This window comes from Lottia gigantea, assembly GCF_000327385.1.
Source record: "Lottia gigantea unplaced genomic scaffold LOTGIsca_34, whole genome shotgun sequence".
NCBI classification, from domain to species: domain Eukaryota; kingdom Metazoa; phylum Mollusca; class Gastropoda; family Lottiidae; genus Lottia; species Lottia gigantea.
Window position 1 is genome coordinate 536,570 of NW_008709146.1, and position 21,187 is coordinate 557,756.

At 31.3% G+C, this 21,187-nt stretch overlaps 2 protein-coding genes across 2 annotated transcripts; one reads left to right on the forward strand and one right to left on the reverse strand.

The window, feature by feature from the left end:
- Positions 1–4,043: 4,043 nt before the first annotated feature.
- On the reverse strand, positions 4,044–10,959 carry LOTGIDRAFT_55852 (hypothetical protein; the record flags this gene model as incomplete). The annotated part of the gene is made up of 5 exons (XM_009058390.1): positions 4,044–4,120; positions 4,732–4,855; positions 5,151–5,289; positions 6,250–6,468; positions 10,907–10,959. Coding segments are annotated over 5 exons (612 nt in total), but the record flags the coding sequence as incomplete, so codon positions are not given.
- Positions 10,960–12,012: 1,053 nt separating this feature from the next.
- On the forward strand, positions 12,013–15,160 carry LOTGIDRAFT_120462 (hypothetical protein; the record flags this gene model as incomplete). The annotated part of the gene is made up of 8 exons (XM_009058415.1): positions 12,013–12,096; positions 12,506–12,622; positions 12,835–13,009; positions 13,431–13,493; positions 13,625–13,735; positions 13,952–14,079; positions 14,488–14,600; positions 15,010–15,160. 8 exons carry the CDS (start codon positions 12,013–12,015, stop codon positions 15,158–15,160), a joined length of 942 nt encoding a protein of 313 aa, XP_009056663.1.
- Positions 15,161–21,187: the final 6,027 nt, after the last annotated feature.

Below are 21,187 nucleotides of genomic sequence, written 5' to 3' on the forward strand. Positions count from 1 at the left end.
TGACATGAGAAAAAATTGAATATAAATTACAAAGTAAATGAAGTATACACAACTAAGAATAACATCAGTGTTATAATACGCTTTTAATTTAATGATAGTAAATATTAATCAACACAGGATGTAAGTAAAATGTATGTCTTGTGAAAAACATTGACAGATTTTCTTTTTGACTAGCTGACCAAATATCTATGTGATGTTAAAATACCTATCTAATTGCTATTTTCTTTTTATATATTTTTTCAAGCCATAAATATTTGTGTGAGCTCTATCTATCACTAGATGACAGATCTCAAGCTGGTTAATTGATTTCTTTCAATAACAAGTATTTATCAATAAAAATAAGAGAGGGATAAACTTAAAGAGGATGTATGCCTTTGAGCTATCTTTTTAACACCAATAATAAGTGGGAGAATTGATGATGTTTTAAAGATCAGCTCAACAGTTTATTCTTATTTTCTTGTTGATTTTACATAGCACTCTACAACATATCACAGACTTTTATGGTGTTGATTGTTTATCAGTAATATGTCCAGATTGATAAGTGATTACATGATATTGGTAGTTCAAACATCAGAGGCTGGTCATTCAGGACTACAAGCATTTGCAAACCAAGCATATTAAAACAAAAGCTTTAGATGATTATCAGAATTATTCCCAAAAGACTAGGTACAATATTCAGGTCACAAAATTTACTATTAGCCTACTTGACAAATCCTTGTAAAATGCAAGAAGTAAAAGTCTGTCCCCAAAACAAATTGTCATTCCCAGGTAGCTTCAGCTATTCAAAAACTGCTGAGAATTGCAGAAAGAAATAAGCAATGACATATTAGGTCAATGTCCTAGTCTATGGAAATTGCCACAATTAAATCAAGAAATATATGGCTTAGTGCCAATATATAGGTAGGACAGGGTCACTTTTATTCAATAATCCACTTATATCCTCAATAAACTAACAACAAGCCATAATACACACATTTATGATCAGTTTAACACTTTCAAGGGCACTTTCAATAATTTATATAGAGAGAAATGACAATTAAAGACAGTTGTTTGAGTGACACAATCTAAGTCATTCAGTTCAAGTTATAAATTTAGAAGATATCATATACACCCACTTTAGCTATCCATTATAATAAAATTGTTTTTTAAGGCATCAAATTCAATGATCCATTAGGCTTGGTCAAGGGGGAAAGAACTCAAAATTACACAATATATACCCAAGCGGTCAGTAAACTGGTCGTTACTAAGTAATATCACACAATGTTAGTCATACGCTTTTATTCAAGGTACCATTACCACCACTTCACTGTGTGAAGGACTACATTTTATATTTAACTACTACTTGCAGTAGGAGAGGGGGGGAGATTTCAAATGGTAGACTAAACCTTTACCACTGATTTCAAATCAGTGATGTATTTAGTGGAAATCATATTTTCAATATTTCAACATAAGTTTCGAATTTTTTTTTTTGAATGAGACATTGATCTATTTATATAGTTACAGTATTGTAGATGAAGGTATATCTGTAGATCTCTCTCTGTATATGTATCTGGTGTTTTGAGAAGTACATATAAATCTGTCTAGTATATTTCCTGATTATGTTTTTAGAGAATGATATATTAGATTAATAGACCTCTACAGGTGTTATCTACTATATAAATTGACCATATCTAAATATATATATATATAACTTATTGAAATACCTACTTATCTTTGACATTTATATGGTATTGCTGTCTGTTAACTGTTCATTTGAAACATTGAAAATTTAAATAAGATCGAGAACTAGTTGATGCAGGTGTGATGCAGGTGAACGATCTATGATCTTAGTTTAGGCATTAATCATGTTATTTTTAATGCTATAGCAACAAATTAAGCAAATTTTATTCTACAAGGAGTCAAATACCATCTCAAAGTCAAGGTGCTTTGTGAAGCAGGTGAACCATCAACATGATCTTTTAATGTAGTAGCCACAAATTATGCAATCTTTTTTTTCTTGGCAGTTTTTACTTTATTTAACAACATAATCAATTTCAGTAGTCAATTAGTTATGGTAGTTTTTATATCGATAGTTTCAGCAAGACTGTGTAGTATAAAAATCAGTTAATTTAATTTCCGGATATTAATCCTGAAAAAGGGCAAAAGACCCAATTCAAAGTTAAATGTTGATTCTATTTCTAGCATAGTTTTTGAAACAGCTGATAATCAACATAGATTCAGGCATGTGTGCGATTAACTTTAATTCTTATTTTTCAATCTTATTATAATCAGTTATTCAATAGATATATTAATACACACATATTGATAGTACTTTAAACTAGGTAGGTCAGCTTAACATGGATTTAAAATACAAACAGACAGTAGATAAGAACACAAAGATTAATACATGTCATGTATTTCTATATTTCACCATTTCAGATACATATCTACTATTAATATTGTTGCCTTGCTTAATATCTGTTTACAATTAAGCAAATACTTTCAAAATCCTGCATAATGAGCACTTTCTCAGACCAATAATCCAGCCATGAAAGTATTTAATACCTTGACTTAGAAAAGATGACCAGTGGTCAATCAGTGGTCAGTCACTGGTCAGTTTGGTAGCCAGGAAGTTGATAACTAGTTATGCCTGCAGGCTATTCACACATGTAACTAAGGCTATAAATTAATAACAAGAAGTGTCTAGAGAGGTGAAAAGTTCTTGAATATATTATAAATCTTGTCAAGTTTATTAATTATCTTTGACCTTAAATTAATTAAACAATTAACTTATAATCATAATCATATTAGTGTCAACACAAATTTGGGGGATAATGACTAAAAAACAGTCTCAAAATGATGTGTTAAAATCTAAAAATCATTAGATGAACTTATTATTTTAAAGCCAGTTATTACACTTAACTGCATTTAAATATGTGAGCTCTACAATTAGGCCTTGAACTCAAGGCAAAACATATCATCATACCAGACTAACTGGTTCTCTAATTCTACACTTTATGCTATGCAATCTGAGATGACAGAAATAGAATTTTAACATAATTTCTACCAAAAAGTTGCACACCCATATTGAATTTAGCACCACAGAAAGTTCACTGTTCCCTGAGAAATTCTGAATGAACTCTTGCATTGGAATGCTGTGAAATTTCTATGAAAATTGCAACCATATTAAATTTAGCACCACATAAAGTTGACTTATCCCTGAGAAATTCTGAATAAACTATGGCATAAGGATGGTTAAGTCCTGTACAGGCTATACTTAACATATTAACATCTTGCTTATATTTTCAAAATAAACAATCTAACACTCTCACTAAACTGCAGTGATGTGCATATTTCATATAAATAGTATGTTGATAGGCACAGCTGTTTAAGTAATAGTATGCCTAATAGACTTGGCTTGTCAGTAAATTGTTGTATTTTCTATAGTAAAAATAAGGTGTTAGTTAACTAAATTGTAAACTGTGTGTGGTATATAGAGATACAGTCAATATTTGTTATCAATTAATTCTATAGTAATTGTCATACAATCACAGAGTATAAACAACATATATCACAAAATAGTCAAACCATCACTGGTCCAATATGACCCTTGCAATAAAGTGAGGCCTACATTACCCTACATTGCTAAAAAATGGACATTTGATGGAATATGTAAAGCTGTAAATAGAGGAGGTTACTGTGTATGATGGTGTGGGTTTATTGATACTGTAGAAATAGTAGATGTGAATCATTCCCTGCACCTGCCGTCAGGACCCCTTTTTTTCTTATGTATCGGTTAACCACCCTGTAAACTTACACCATACCTTTTCTATTCAAAGCTTTATATAGATTTTTCAGTCATATTTTTTAAAATATTCATGAACTTGAAAACTAATTATGGGTAGATGTGAAGTTTGCATTCAAAGTATTATAAGATTTGAATTTGAATTTAGTTTGAAAGAAACATGTTCACAAAGTATTAATATAATATATGGTGTATTGTGTGTAGACATATATATGAGGTTTGACAAATATCTATAATATGAATATTGAAATATTACTTACAGGATATATGTTATAACACCTATACTCCACATATCAGTTGCTAGAGACAATGGTTCATAACTTATTACTTCTGGTGCTGAAATATAACAAAACATTACTTACAGATTTGTGGTTCCATTGAAATGAAATTGACTTGTACAACCTCACAAAGGAATTTAGGCTCAATACCACAGTTTTTTTTACAGACTTCAGAATCAAGCATAGCTACCACAGTATTTTGCAAGAAGAACTTATTGTCTAAGCAATATTGAATTTTGTCCATTATATTAAAGTGGATTTGAATATAAGATTTCAAAACAGTTGCATTGATAAATATATAAGTTTAAAAGTTGACATTGAAAAGATGCCCACTGCCTTCCCAATTGAAAAAATATCCCAAATTTTGACTGAAAATTTTACTCTGTAAGAAGGTGGAACACACGTTGAAATAGATAAGATGCCTTGATAATTGATTTTGCATTTTTTAACATGCTATTTTGTTTGGGGCAGTAATTTTACAATTTATATTTGATGACTTTTATATTTTAAGGGTTGGACAACGACATCCTGAAGTATATCTGTGAGAATTTTAAAAGAGATCAGTAAGCCAACAGCTGAGATACTACCTGTCAAACTTTGGGATGTTTTTTTTGGGACGTCTGATATATTCGATAACAAAATTCCTCAGACAATATAGTCATAACTTACCCACAAATTCAGCAGTGCCCATCATAGCTCGAATGTCACCTTTAGGATCTATTTTCTGAGCTAAGCCAAAATCTATCAATTTGATATTCTGACTGTTGTGGTTTAATAACATGATATTTTCAGGCTGAAATATAAATATTAAGCAAGTGCCTGTATCTTGTTGGAATTGAGGTAGCAGCATTACCTTTTAGTGGCAGGGATATTTATCTATAAAAAGAATTTGAATTTCAAAAGAATTAGAGTTTTTCTTTGTTGTTAAGTTGTATTTCATTATGCATTACCACAATCAGTTCAATATAAACCACATTCAATTCCAGATTTTGCTGACGAAGGACTTATCTAAGAAAAGGTCACAGACAAATCAGTGCCATGCTAATCTTCAGACTGCACAGAAATCTCCTTGTGTCATAGATAAATACCTTGAGATCTAAATGAGCTATTTCATTGTCATGGAGATGTTTGACACCGTCCAATATCTGTACTAGAAATTTACATGCTTCCTCCTCACTGAGTTTATCTTTCTCTGAGATATAATCAAACAGTTCACCACCTGATACACTGAAATACACAATACCACATTTAACTTGATCAAAAATATCAGTAGGCTAGATAAAATATTCATTGTATTTATCAATTTATGTGTTTGGAATTATTGGCAGATATTAGAAATTAAAAAGACACCAAGGTAGTTTGGTTATGAGTTGGGTGGTTCACTCTGACATTTTCAAAATCATTAGAGTAACATAATATATTATGTAGCAATTTATATAAAAAAGAATAGAAAAACAGCACTTAATGGCTTTTGTTGCACTGCAATTTCAACATATGGTGGTGAAGTATGTTATAAAATTGAGGCTATATGCTGTTGCATAATTGCTTTGGTGATATTTCTCTTAATGAACATAGTTTAAATCCCCAGTCACCTATTCTATTATTATTAAGAATAAGCTTCTTTCAGTATTAAAATGGACAACCATGAAAAGAAACTATAAATCTAATGACATTAAAAAAATAGACACCAAAAAAATGAGTCAACATGTAAAAAGAAAGGAATACATATGATCAATTGTTTTAAGATAGTGGTGTGTGTATATATTACACAAGAAAATAAATAACTTTAAATTGAATCTATGAGACAATTGTAACGTTATTCAAACAATGAAATTCATTATTTGGAAAAGCCATCTTAAGCCATTTTCTACCCTTTTTTTCTTCTATTGGGAAAATGACACTTAATTAAGTTTATTGAGAGGTATTCGGTGATATCTTTTAAAGATTTTGAGATTTATGTGGATAATGAACTGCTAGTATACAAATTCTGATTAAGAAAGAAACTTAATCTTCAACAAGAGAAAAATCAATATGGAATTCTTCAGACACGCAATAGATTCCATAGACAATCAAATGTTTCATGGTATCAGAGAAATTCTGCTGAAGTGGTCAAATCCAATAGTCCAAGCACTACACTACATAATAAAGAGGGTAATTCAATTTTCCAGAATAGGAGAGAATACTTACAGTTCTAAAACTAAAATAACTTCATTTCTAGTTTCATACACATCATATACATTGATAATATTACGATGATGAAGACATCGTAGTATTTCAATCTCTTTCTTAATATCTTCCATTTTAGCCCCTTTCTTCCCTCCACCCCTTCTCTTCCTGATAAATTTAGCTGCATATTCTTGGCCTGTTTCTTTATGAGTGCATCTCTTTACCACTGCAAAGTGGCCACTGAAATACAAAGTACATATTTTTTTCATTGCACAGCTGGGTTAGGGTAGGTCAAGTATTCATGATTTTAAATAATGATGACGATGAGCATTATACATCGTCTTCAAAAGTACTAAAAATATATACGAAAATTGTATAATCCCTTGAAAAATGATCTTTCCTCAACTATAAGTAGAATTATAGTTAGGTGGACTAATTCTCTAAAATAAAAAGCAGGAGTAGGCTTTGACTAAGATTTTTCCTTGGCCAGTGCTTGTGATCTCACTGCTCAAGCTCTATTAATTACAACAACACCTTTATACTAATAGCACCATGTGAGGTAAGAATATTATCTTTGTCTAGAGATAAGATCATTATTCTTAAATTCCTAAGCTGTCCTGGAAATTGTTCTATGATTGATGAAAAATCAATTGAACTTAAAAACAACATGTTTGTTTCTATTAACTAGTCGTTATAGAGAACTAAAGAGAAAATCAATGTAATCCAACTAAGTTTGACCTATCGTCTATTGTTTATTGTATTCACACTCCCATAATCAGAAACCTGCTCAATATAAATAAGAAATGAGCATATTTTCAATACAGTAATCTCTAGATAAAGATGTTATCTGGTTAAATAGACGGTAGAGCTCTACAAAGTGTGCATATTGCTTTACCATGAATAGTAAGCTTATATCTTTGCCATAGATCCCTCTATCTAAATGGTTTTCTTGACATAGATTAATAAACAGGGAGTGAAAAACAGAACAACATTTGAAGTTGAGCTATCTGGTAGACTTCTTAAAACTCTAAATACATCAAGATGCATCATTTCTGATTTAGTTGACTTGAATGTAATGACAACTGAAAAATTTCAGTTTCCTCAATTGATCATGTTCTGTGTTCCAGCAAAATCAGGTAGTAATCAACCTCAGAAGTCAATTTAAAGCTCATTTCAACAGATAAATGATACATTAATGCCAATGATCTTATTTGTAAATCTATAGTTTATCTTTTGTTCGGTACAGTAATGAGTTTGTTTAATTCTAGATCATATTCTCATGAACAAATGGAATGTTATATTTATTGTTATGACTAATAAAGTAACAGTTTACGATACCTACATACTAATCAATATTTCACTACAATACCTGTTGACTGTTGATGCCTACACAAATGTTTACTTGCAAAATACTATGTAGTAGATTTAATAGAAAAGGTACCATAATATACAAGTACAATGGTCAATATTTTCCTAAGGTCATTTATTGTCCAGATGATCAGTATCTGAATATTGAGAGAGCCTTTCAATGTACTTTGTGGCGCCAGGCAGGGTATGTTTATTCTTCTAAACACCTGAAACAATTTTTCATTATGAAAGACTTATTCATTTATAATTGATATACTTCCTCATATGAAAAGTTTATTAGCTACTACAATTGATTTGTCAATATGTTGTTTGGATTTCAGGTTTTTTTTTACAGTTCAGATCCGTGTATTTATTGAAAATTTGAAAAACTTGTGATTTAGCTTTATACATTGCATGGACATTCTCTTTCATTAGTTAAAAGTTGACAATGTCAAATAGGTGACCTGCCAGACCCTGTTGTTATATTTGTCAATACCAGTTATTGACACAAGACCAGCTAGTTTAATAGACTAACTTCTACCACTCCACTTTTACTTTATCAACTTATTATATGGGGGCTTGAACTCTTATCAAATATATTATCAATATAATAGAAACTTGTAGAAGTTAATTTAGGGGGTTACACTACACATACACTAAAAGACCTCTCATAACACAGAGGTTTATACATAATAAGACACTTCTGAGGAAGATTCTGATCAAAAACAATAGGTTCTCTTTTCTACAATGCATTAGGGACACCTAGCTTCATCTTTTTTAACAACAAAATGTTTTGTGCCAACATATAGACATTGGACAGAAATTAAAACGATGCAAATGGAGGCACACAAAGGCTAGAATACTATTTTTTAAATCTGATTAAATAAAACCTCAAAATTTCAGCATTAATTTTGTATTTAGATATGCAGTGTAGAGCTAGCTAAAGAGAAAATACGTCAAAATATAGTAATTATTTCAATCTAGCTATCAGATTCACACACACACACACACAGTACCTTTTGTGAAGATATCTTTATCATTTTAAGCTAATCAGAATACTCAGTGATAAAAACAAATAGTGAAACTATGATGGTCAAAAAAACATCCAATCTGGACAGTGGACAGAAATCACAATTAAAAATAAAGGGTCAGTATAGTTATACTGATGGTTATCATGATTATTTGTAGATATTTTATCATCCATGTCCATCTCTACAGAAATTGCCATTTTACTCATAATTGGCCAGTTCTTTAGAAACTAGCCTTTAGAGACTTTTTTTGTAAATAATTGATTATGACAAATTGCTAGATTTTGAATTAAAATTAGCTATACATAGAGTTCAGATAAAGGCTACAGAGGGCAACTGAGCTAATAACTGTAAAAAGAAATTGAAATTTGTAATGGCCCAGAAAATTGAACAAAACTAGACGCTACCATTGACAACCATAGGCAAACTGAATCAAACTACTTTCCATGGTCTTTTGTTAAAACAATGCTGTGAACATATCATTCTTAGTACCTACCAATGTAGCTGATGAGAGAAATGTGACAAAACACAATTTTTTAATACTTCACAAAATCTCACCGTCGATACGATCTTAATCTTAAGTGCTGTGCTTATCATATCTAAATGGTAAAAATTACACCATCAAAGTTTAAAAGAGAGCTCAGTACTAGTAAGCTTCCTTTACAAGAGCAAATTATTAACAGTAAAAGAAGCGATCCCTTGAATGAAAAAGTTGATGTAACAGGTGAAAACTAAAGTCATCTTCAAGCTGACATTGTATTAACAGTAGGGTGTGAGATAGTCTTAAAATTGACACAATATAAACTTAAAACACACAAAAACTACTAAACACCAACTATCACCGATAACAAGTCACTGTCATTCAAATCTTTGCTCTTTCTTCGAGATAGTTGACCTTCCTCACATTTACAGTGTTATATTATGACTTAACATCTAGCCTTAATTAGTTTCTTTATGTTTTTTAGTTAAATTTCATTAAAATGGTTGCAATTTTGCCTGATGCAAAATCTAAACATTTCACAAAATCAATAATCAAAAGAAAAGGTGCTGCCGTGTCTAGTAAATCTACTAAATCAACATTATGTCACTTTCCATTCCCCATTTTTTTTTAAGGAATAAGAAAATAAACACGATTTGTCAAAATGCAACCTAACCAATAGTCAGTTTAAAATGAATATCATTTCTTAAATTTGCATTTAAATCTGGTTTAAAAAAATGTTGACAAAAGAATTTTCTGGCATTTATTGACATAATACAAAGTAAGCTGGATTAACAGTTTCTATAGGGTTTGTTTAAATGTAAAGGAAAAAGGTTTACAGAAGCTAGGTGTACTAGTTTGATCTTCAGAGACAAAGTCAATGGTAAAAAAAATTTGACATTTTGCTTAATAGAGGGTTCAGTTACTAAAATACTCTTCATATTTCTGACATTCATTTATTATGGAGATGGAAATTTAAAAGTTGGTGGTACGGTATTTAAAATGAGTACAGTACCCAACAAACTCCATACCAGTACTACAGCTCAGTTAAAAAACAAAGCAAAAAAACCTCAAATAATGCGTAGATTTCAGATACAGTGTATACTATTAGCTCTAACAGCATAATTCTAACTATTATAGTAAACAGTATCAAGATGGCCAATTATCGTAACTAACCAATTATATGCTATTGTACACAAATTAAGTTGGTGTAAATAGATCCAAATTGATGAAATAAATGTGGTAATAAACCCTTTAGACATCATTTAAACATAATAGGTAATAATAGCAATGATACACACATGCATACTTTTGAAAAATTACTAGAGTGTAGAAATTTTTTGACCTATTTATCTAAATAAGGTTTTGAAATTGAGCTAAGAATAATTATATGGCATGTTAGTTACACAGCTTAGGTCATCATATCAGTAACATTCAACAAACAGAATTTTTGTTGTCGTACGACAGCAGCACTTTTTACAAGCTAGCTGAACTGATAAAGATGTTGGCCTACACAACAAGAAAGGAGCAGCTTCCATGATGGACCCTTGGAACTAATCTTGTAACCTCATTAAAACAGGCCTTTAAAACTTTTATACCAAGTACCAGTCAAGACATGAATTCTGAGCTCACTATGACAGTGTGCTTGTGATCAAAGAATAAACATTGATAGAATAGGCCTAGTAGTAGTAGTAAAAGCTACTAATCCCTATCAACTTATTAAGATGTAGGAACTAAGAAAGAGGCGGTTGAGAAAGGTTAGGGGCAGGGATTGAAGGAAGACCCTTGCCAGCCACGTTTGACAACAGTGACAACAATTACATACCTTCCTATCTCGTCACCTACTTCATACTTTTCTTCAAATGGTTCTTGAATGAAAAAGTTATCCATTTTTTTATCAGCAAGATTTTATCGTTTGAATATGAGTTGTAATTCCACATGTTTAAAACTGAATATCACATAATCCATAGAATACCTAGAGAGCATTCCGTTAATCAATTCCACAGTGTAAAGTATCTACAAAAGTTTCTTACACACATACAGTTAGAAAATGAATGAAGTGTCAAGTTTTTCACGCCTTCGGGCCACAGCGATGTTTATCATCTGCTATTTGTTCACGGTGAACGTTGATGAAGTCAGCCATTGGCTAATATAATGAGAAATAAAACTACGCAAAAAAATAAATTCAGAGAATGTGGGGTTAGGTGTTTAAAAAAACAAAACCTCGATAATGAAACTTTAAAACTTCAAATAAGGCCTAATCCAATAATAATTCGGTTTTATTAAATTATGTTTTGTGCGTATCATTGTTTTGGTTTCGTACATAGCTGAACTTGAATAAATGTAAAACGAAAGTTGCTATAGCGCGCATTAGCAAAAAAAAGCATATATTTTGTTTGTTGGGAATTACACCCTTTATTTACAATTAAAATGATATAGGGCGAAAAGGGATTGATGAGAGCAGAAGACATTTACCAATACCACGACTGCACCCGAGGTTAGTCAACTTGGCACTTAACCGAAATGGTCCCAAATCAAAATTAAGTGGAAAGGGAAGTACCTTGACGCTTCTTTCAATATATGGTATCTAAAATGATACAAACATTACACACATAATATTTTTCAATGCACATTTTTTCAGGCAAAGACGAAGGCTTATCAACCTATGGTAAAATAATAAAAAATATAGAAACTAACGATTTTGACTGCTGACAAAAGAAATGTCACATCATGTTAGGTATAATGCACGTTTAAGTCTTCCATATAGACATTTTCCGGCTGGTAGTAAAAAGTCCACCTATCATATTTGAGCAAAGAGAAAATTCCGTATAAGCAAAAAAGGTGTTAGTAATATTGATAAAATCAAATTATGTAAATTTCAAATCATTTCGTTTCGTACTTTGTTACAGCGCAAACTTTGAGTGGACCAAAATGGCCGAATTTCTAAGCCCATTTGTGTTTTGGGGACAAAATTCCAAATCTGTCTCATTGCGAGTTGATTTGAGGGATGTCAAAGTAAGCGTAAAACAAAAACACCCAAATGATCATATAGCAGCACTTAAAACACCGAGAAGGAATCAAAGTATCTGGAAAGACTTCAGAAAAATTGATGTAACAATCTGGTGTCTAAGAAATGCCAACCTTTCTATTAAACGGCTTTAATGAACCCTTGTCGCTTCCATAGATGGAACTATTTTACTTAAAATATCTATATAGGTCTATTTTGGTACTTGACTATATACATTGTTTCCTTTGTCATCTGATAATTAATTCTACACTCAAAAGATATATATTGTTGTTAATATATATTGAAATGTTCTCTATGAAAGACTTTCAAAACCACTTGAACAGGTTTTGTAATTCGGCCCAGAAATCACTTGGTCCAGAAAGTAAATGTACTGAGTTAAATTCTTTATTTTGACAGAATGAAACAGTAAATATAGATGAAAACAGTATTCAGTTTGATGCAACTGCTGTTGGTCTCAAGGGTAATCATAAATATAAATTTGATATTGACTTTTATCTACCTGTGGATCCAAAGGTTGGTATTATTTCTGTCACTTGCCTGTTAATATGGCATCTCATCTGCAGACCTTAAAAATATTTTGGTATTCATTACTGATAAAATTAATTTTCTATTGCAAACTGAGTTATAGTCATCTTGGCACCTAACCATAATGACATCATATTTGGTCAAAATTGGTCTTAAAATAAGGTCTGAAAAAAATGTATTTCAAGAAACATTTATTTCAGGAAAGCAGTTATAAAGTAACAGAAAAATGTGTTGAATTTGAACTGAAAAAAGAAGGTGAAGATGAGGTATGGCCAAGATTAACAGAAAAACAAGTCAAACTTCCGTGGCTTAAAATAGATTTTGATAAATTTCAACTAGAAGACGACTCAGACAATGAAAACAAAAATGTAAGTAGTCAAATGCTAAGTATAAATTTCACAGAGGAAGAGTAAGTACCTCTAAACTTACATAAAAATATGTAAAAATCTTTTGATAAATTTGATAAATGTATAAGAAGAAATCATGCCGATATTTTTAATCTGTTCTGGAATGTGAAGGCACCTCATCTCTGTGTAGCTATTTTCAAGCTTCTTTAAGCATTATAAAGCTTTGTGTGTATCTGATTTAGTGAGGAGTCAAATACCTTATCTATATCATAATTTTGTTAATTGTATTTTTTGAAGAATAATGAAAATGATGCTATGATGGAACAATTAGAGAAACAGCTATTTCATGAACATAAAGCTAGTAAGTTGTTTGGAACATGCTTTATAATTCTCTGACCAAATAAACCATAATTTATTATGTTATATTGTCCAGAAGCAGAGTGAAATAGCTACAAAATTTTTCAAAAGTTCATTAAAAAAAATGAGAAGAAGAAAAAGATCAGGAAATATTAGTCTTTTCCCTTATGTTATAACATGAAAACAGATTGAAGAAATTTATTAATTTAGGGTGCATGCCTATGCTAATCAGGAAATTTGAAAATATCACTTATTATGAACTAACTCTTGGTTATCTTTATTTCAGAGCCATTTGATTTTAAGTTAACTTACACCTTACTATATAATTTATTTCAATTTGTGGGATTTTTGTTTATATTTGTAAAGCTACAGTACCAATATTATCAACATGGAGAAGGTAACTCTTCTTTCAACTTTTTAAAGCCTCATTGGATGATGATTTTTTTATTTATGAAATTTTTCAGAAAACAGCAATGTTTCAACCTCTCATGACAATCTATAAAGCTTGCAGATTTAATGTTTATTATGATATGTACAGCCTTCGCATATATATGATTTATTTTTACTCTTATTAAGAGTACATGGTGGTTAAAGGGAGATAATCTATTTTCAGAAGCTAAAAAGATAGCATTTGAAGATGTTGGTAGTCAGATTATGTTATGTCAGATTATAGCTGTATTAGAAATCATACATCCAATGATTGGATTAGTTAAAACTGGTTGGATAGCTCCTTTGGCACAGGTATTCTTCTTTTCTAATAGATTAGAATTCTAATTGCCAACCCAGTAAGATTTGTATAGGTTCCCGAGAGGAATGAAAATCAAATGGAGATTTCCCTCCCACTTTTCAGTGCCTGACTAAGTTAAAATGCAGTGTGCAATGAGGGAAAATTCCAGGACATTAACAAACATTAACAAATATCCCCAAACACTTTTCCAGACCCTGTGACCTGCATCATTGACAGAAGTAAACTTGCACCAAATCCATGAGCTTACAATGAGTGCAAGTGTTCAAAGACCAAGAGACACACAACACTATTGAAATAGTTTGTTGTGAAGAGATTCCATAGGTTAGAATCCACCTTAAGAAAAGTATTTTGGAATGCCTTCGACAATGGATTTAAAGAACTTCTGAAAAATATTTTTTCAGGTGTTTGGTATTAATTTTATTTTGTTTGTATTAATTTTTCAAGAACAACAATTACAACATGCTCCTGTTACATGGTATTTATTTACTGTGTGGAGTTTTATAGAATTAGTTAGGTAAGTTATTATAATATATATCCATATCTATATCACTTTTCACTATTAAATCTGAAATTTGGTTGACCTACGATTCAATAACAGAAATATTCCTGGATTCTCATGAGTAGATGTCACTGATCTTGTGACCCCATGGGTTATAACTGCCTGTTAGAATATAAATGATGGCCTAGGAAAGATGACAGTCTCAATATCCTGAGTATGTTGTTTGTTAAATTGTATTAGAATCAGATGTAGGATTTCAAATATAAAATGTGATACAGAAAACTGAAAAACTTGATAAACCCAATATAGACATAACTGTAGTTCCAGTAGGGTGAGTAGGCTATTGTTACTAAGGTTATTTGCTTTCCTTGCTTGTCTTGTTTTGCTGATGAATATATAAGCTATTTCCTGTTATATATTTCAGATACCCATATTATATGTTAAGTAGTGCCAATATAGATATAGGATTATTAACATGGTTAAGATATACATTATGGATACCATTATATCCTATTGGTTTCTTATTAGAAGGTAACAATGAATTATCATATTTTTCTAATGCAATATTGAGATAAGTACTTCTGATAAAAGCATTTGAATGATGCACCGACTGTTGATATGTTGATATGAATGTAGTGAGCAAAACTCTTGAGTTTTTTGTGAAATTAAAGTCAAAACTACTTCAGGGTCTAAAGATAGGTTAGCAAGATACCTACAACACAACATGGTTGGCTTGTTTAGCCAATAGCTAGTGACTGTTATGGTATAAATGATCATGAATATATTGCACTTGCAGCCGTAAAGCCCTAATTGTTTTGCAATGTATTGTAAAGTATAAATGTTATTTTGCATGTGGAGCTGCAAATTAAAAAAAAACATGAGCTCAATTGAAAAGGAGAAGAAAAACAAAACTATTTATTGATATATTATATTTAATTTACTATTGTTTATTTCAGGAACAGTGGTTATTATGAGTATACCATTATTTGAAATCAGTAATAAATTTAGTATCATGTTGAATGATGATAAATATCTATTATTCTTTCCTTATTTATTACATCTACATTTAATACTCATAGCTTTAGGTAGGTTGTGATTTAACTCATTGAAAATGAATCTAATGATTCAAAATGTTATATTTCATAAAGTTACAGTCAAGTAAATGACAATAGGAAATGGTTACTCTAAAGGATCGTAATAGATGAAACAAATCTTGAGCTGTCTCTAGAGATCCTTAGATGTAAGATGATATTAGGTGTCATAAGCCCAAAGATATTAACTTCAGATTTCTGTTGCCAAGGTTGTGAGTGGGGTCTAGTTGTTTGGATGGAGGAAAAATAAAGCTCTTGTGATAAACAGGTTGTGTATGTTAGGGATGCCTCAGCAGCTTTCCTTACGAAATTTCCCTATTTCATACTGCATGGCCATGCCTGTTTTAAGGGCTTTAAGCACCATGTTTCAAGGGCTATCAGTAGTGCTTATATTTTTATCATATCTTATAAATTTATCAATTTATTTTTCAGCTGCTTTCAAGTTGATGAACTATATGTACGTTCAAAGAAAAAAGAAATTGGGTATTACAAGTAAATCAAAAGCTAAACCTAAAAAGAAGACTTCATGATTTTTTATTTCAAACATTTTATATGGCAAAATTATATTTCACACGAAAACTTGTCATAATGTGGTAATTTGCTTATTGAAATCCATGTCTTTTGATTGATAAAACATTTTTTATTGTGAAATGATATTAATTTTTTTTAGCAACAATCACACCATTGTCAATTTGACATCATGTTTTAGATTTTTAAGAGACAGGTTCGCTATCCGTTCTGAAGTCTATAAAATTAATTAGTAATAGTGTTCACATCTCGCATGTAATTTGAATTATCCACGTTAGAAAGTTAAAAAGACAACTCATCATTTCTTATGATTGCCATATATAGCAATAGAAATAGAAATTCCTAGTTTGATGTATTTTTGAAGAAATTCTGCATTTGTTTTTACATTTCTAGTACTTCTGAAGATTATTTACATATATTCAAGACTCAAATCAACCCCCCAAAAATGGCAAACCCCACTTTTTAAGCAGTTTTCAAAATATTGCAAACTATGATTTAAAATAATAAGTTTATGATATTGAATTTTGCATTTCATATTATCTAGTCGATTTGAGTGCCAATGATAAATTTAATCATTCAATAGTATATTTACTGGTAATATTTTTGTGTATTTATGACACATATTTTTTCTCATTTCGGGTTTCCTGTGAATTGTGAGAGGCTACCTTTTACTTCTGTTTATTGTTAGTGAATCTTGTGTTTTACCAACAGGATTTATGTTGTATTAACAGAAATTTTAATTTTGTATGGTTGTGAAAATGAGGAATAAAATTCATATCACATTTTTATTTCATTTTGGACATAAGCTTATTTTTACTACATTTGTTGACTAATGGTTTATACCTCAGATGAAAAAACTTGGGTGTTTATTTACTTAATATATGAAAACCTTACCTGTGATTGCTATTTTGACTATAGTCAAGTAGATGTGGAAAATTTTAGGGACACCAATTTCAATTTTTCACTTGTATATGAATTGAGACTATATTGAATTGAGACTATATTTTATTGCACAGGTTAATATCCAGGGTCTAGGACAAGTTCTAAGTTGGATATGACTTGACAATTATAGCTCCTTATGGACTGAAAATTGGTAAAAGTGGGCTGTGAATGCAGGTTAGTTACTACAAAATTTTGGGACAAGTTGCAGCCCTTGATGTAATGATCATGAGTAACCAGTGCCTTTATTATTTCTGGAGGAAAAATTTTATGAAAACCTTATTCAAATAGAAAGTCTAGCTGAGTGGTCGCCGGCTGAATTGACCAAGTTTGTAGATATGAGTTACACCCCTTTAAGCAAGTGGGTGTTCAAGCCATCAACATCACATAATTTTTTAGATTTGCGGAACTCTTCAGCATGTGGCGCTAAATTTACTTTACCCGCATTTGATCGTAAGAAATTAAGATAATAAGATTGGAAACTTTCCCTCTGAGATTTGGAATCCCGACTATATGTAATAATAATTTCCAAATCTGCAAGTTTAACGTTTCGAGCTCTAGATAAAAAGAGAGTCTTTCTACCTGGTCGTCGACTTAATTTACTAAGTCTGTAGGCACGAGTTGCATCCCTTCTATAGAATGGTTTGGATTACAGAACATTGTTTAACTTCGGTCACTGGCATTGGTTGAGGATATCGGTTTAGTTACATATAGCAACATTAAATGTGCAACTATACGCAAATATTTCGCATGATGCGAATGATTTCCTAGTCGTTTAGGGGCAAGCTCGTGCTGAATGAATTGCACCCGAGTTTCAAGATCTTAACAAATAGAAAGTCAAGCTCGCTGGTCGCCTCTAACTGAACTGATGAATTGCACCCCGTATTCAATTTTCATTTATTATTTTTCTAAACAAAAATCAATAAAAACAAACTTACCGGTTTTTTTAAGTCTAAACGGGTTTTTAAAATCTTTTGAACCCTTTCACTTGGAAAAACGTTTTTGTTACGATTCTACAAACATTTCATGATCTCTCAAATGTACCCACCCTTTATTACATGCAAAAAAAGGGTAAGACAGAACGCTTCGCTCGAATACAACTTTTACGTTCTAGTGACTGACGTTAGCCAACGTTCTATCTCGGTTGTTTTTTCATAAAGGGGTGCAACTCCTGTCTACAAACTTGTTCAATTCAGTTGGAGACCAGTGAGCTAGACTTTCTACCAAATAAGACAATTAAGCCAGGAACTACTGATGCATAAAGGTGTGGGGGTCATGTCAAGGTATGAACATGAACATGAACATGACATGATAGTAATGCTGTGATAACCCTATGGCATGATAGCACTCGAAGAAATGGGGTGTTTTGGAACCAAATGGTAAGTTTAATCTCGAGAGGATTTAATTTGTGACTTCACAGATGAAGGTGGTGCAAATCAGACAAAAATTGAGAAGGAGATAGAATCCGGCCAGACTTCCTAATTTTAGATTATGTCTAGTTAAACAGTCTAGTCACAATCATGTTCTCGAGGATATCCTATAAACAGAGTTAGAAGTTACTTCTAGTACATCCTTGCCATAATATCGTCTGATAAATACGCGACCTAGGTACTGCAATGAACAGATCTTTTGTACAATATTCTCTATTCTGGTATAATTATATGTGCTCAATCAGTTGACGTAAGTTATAAAATGTCGTGATTGTTGTCATATACCAACATGATAATCATAGGCCAGACTGTGTTAGCATTCTTGTAATATTGAGTAGACATTAAACAAAGGTGTCTTTCTGTCGATTGCAGCTAGACGATAAAATAAGATTTAAAGTCGGTTTAAACGACCAAAACTCTACTTCCTCCTTCAACCTCCTAATTCTTGCCCGAAATGTTTGTTCATCATTGATCCGACTGTTTCTAGCTGTATTCGGTAGGCTTGAAGAGGGGTAGTGTATTGAGATGATTTTCTACCAGTCAATATTTGCTTATTTGCTATGTCTTCTTCACAGCCAAAAATCTACACACAATCTACTTTGATTTTTCAATGATTTCATACTTGATATATTTGAATTGAGAAGTCAACTGAATGGACAAGTGTTAATAAAGTCCTCAAGTACAAATAGTTTTGACTTGAAGTCATTTTTGAAAACTAACTAACACCATTTAACACTTTCATTTAAATCTGATGTGTGAAATCTCTGTCTCGTCTGTGATATACCCATTGTAACGTTTTTTACCTCCAATGTCTGAATTGTGAAGATCTTGTGACGTCTGCTCTAAATAGATTGGTCAGTTATGTCAAAAGTGCATCGTTCTTCGGATTCAGTGGAGTTTACTTATTTGTTGTAATCTTACATGTGATTTTTTCACACAAGATGTAGTTTAGCTATTTTTGTAGGAGCTGCCTTTTCGTCTGATTTAAGTTTATTTTCAATTTCGATGAACTTTCGATGTTCACGATTTGGGAGACAGGAGGCTGTAGAGATGTGGTGACACATACGTCTGCAATTTGTTCTAAGGATTATGGATTATAAAAAAAGTTTAATCATGTTAATTTGTGATTATTGTCAAATTCTTGTGGTGTTTTTAATCAAACAATTTAATGTGCGTAAAGTAGAAGTCTTATGTGACATTTTCGTCTTGGAGAAGTTTACAGACGAATGAAATCTATAAGCTAATAAAAAGAAATCTTGTTTTAAACGGATTTTAGCTGAAAGAGTCTTGACTGTATTTTGTGGTAACTATTCAATGAAAATGTTACAATTAGTTATGTATTTCATTGAATATAAGCAAGGTAAGTTTGCAGAAGGTCTTTTTTCTTTTGACACAAAAATGATCTTGAATCCCGAAGACTTTGTTCCTACTTGATAATTGTCAATGATCTTGCAAGTTGCATGTACTAGATCAGTTTACATGTACGCTGAAATCTCTAAATTCTAATTCTTATCGCAGATGCAACTAATTGTAACCGGTAATTGTATCAAGTGATAACACACTATGATACGTATTCATGATAGTTGTAACAACATTCAACAGCATTCTTCTGACAAATTTTTCATTTTAACTGTTAAGATTTATGAGCTACCAGTCAATTTACTTGAGCATGTTTTTTGTCCAATTAAACATTTTAAAAAGGCGAATGTATTAAGTAGAGACTAATGTTTGAAACATTGATATATACAGGAATTTTTGTTTAAATTTGGTGCATCCCAAGTCGCTTAATAATACATTGGAGAAGATTTCATATTAGTGTTCATGCAATAGTGAAGATGAGGGTTACGGTTGATATAACTTGGTTGTCCAACTATAGGGTAATCATTGAAATTTAGCACTAGACCTTGAAGGTAGACATTATTACTGATATCGTCCGAACTTCAAAATCCGTTTCAAGGTATAAATTCTCGTTAAATCAATGGTCAATATAAACGAACTCTCACATCAAAGAAAATCAAACATATTCGTGTTGTTGAGGCAACAAGAAAAATTTCCCAAATTTAAACTTTATTTTCCGTATTTGGACTATGGGTTCTTTATTCTTCAATGAAATACGACTGGACAGGCATTGGTCTTACATGTACGAATAGAGCATGAAGTAGAATCCAATTGAGAGAATTTTAGCAACATTTTTTTTTTTTAGAAAATTATGTTCAGGAAATGGGTCATCTTTGAACTTTTTCGGTTTATATCTATAAGTATTTTGCTATAAATTTACAACAAATTCTAATTAGTTTCTGTTAGTACCTTTTAATCTGAAGTTTTATACATAAACTGAAATCTGGGTTCTTTCGAGTGAATGGAAAAATTTAACATTATTGTTGACTTATACTTTTATATTTTGCAAATCTTTGGAATTCTATGGAATATCTTGAAGGTTCATTTCGACAGAAAAAATCAACCATTAAAGTACATGACAAGAACAACATGACCGTACCATTGTTTATAAATGTCACAGATATCTTCAAGATTTTTTTTAGCAAAAAAAGGGTAATGGGTAATGCCAAGAAACCATAGTATTTCGTGGGAACTTCATTGACGGTTGGAGAAACCT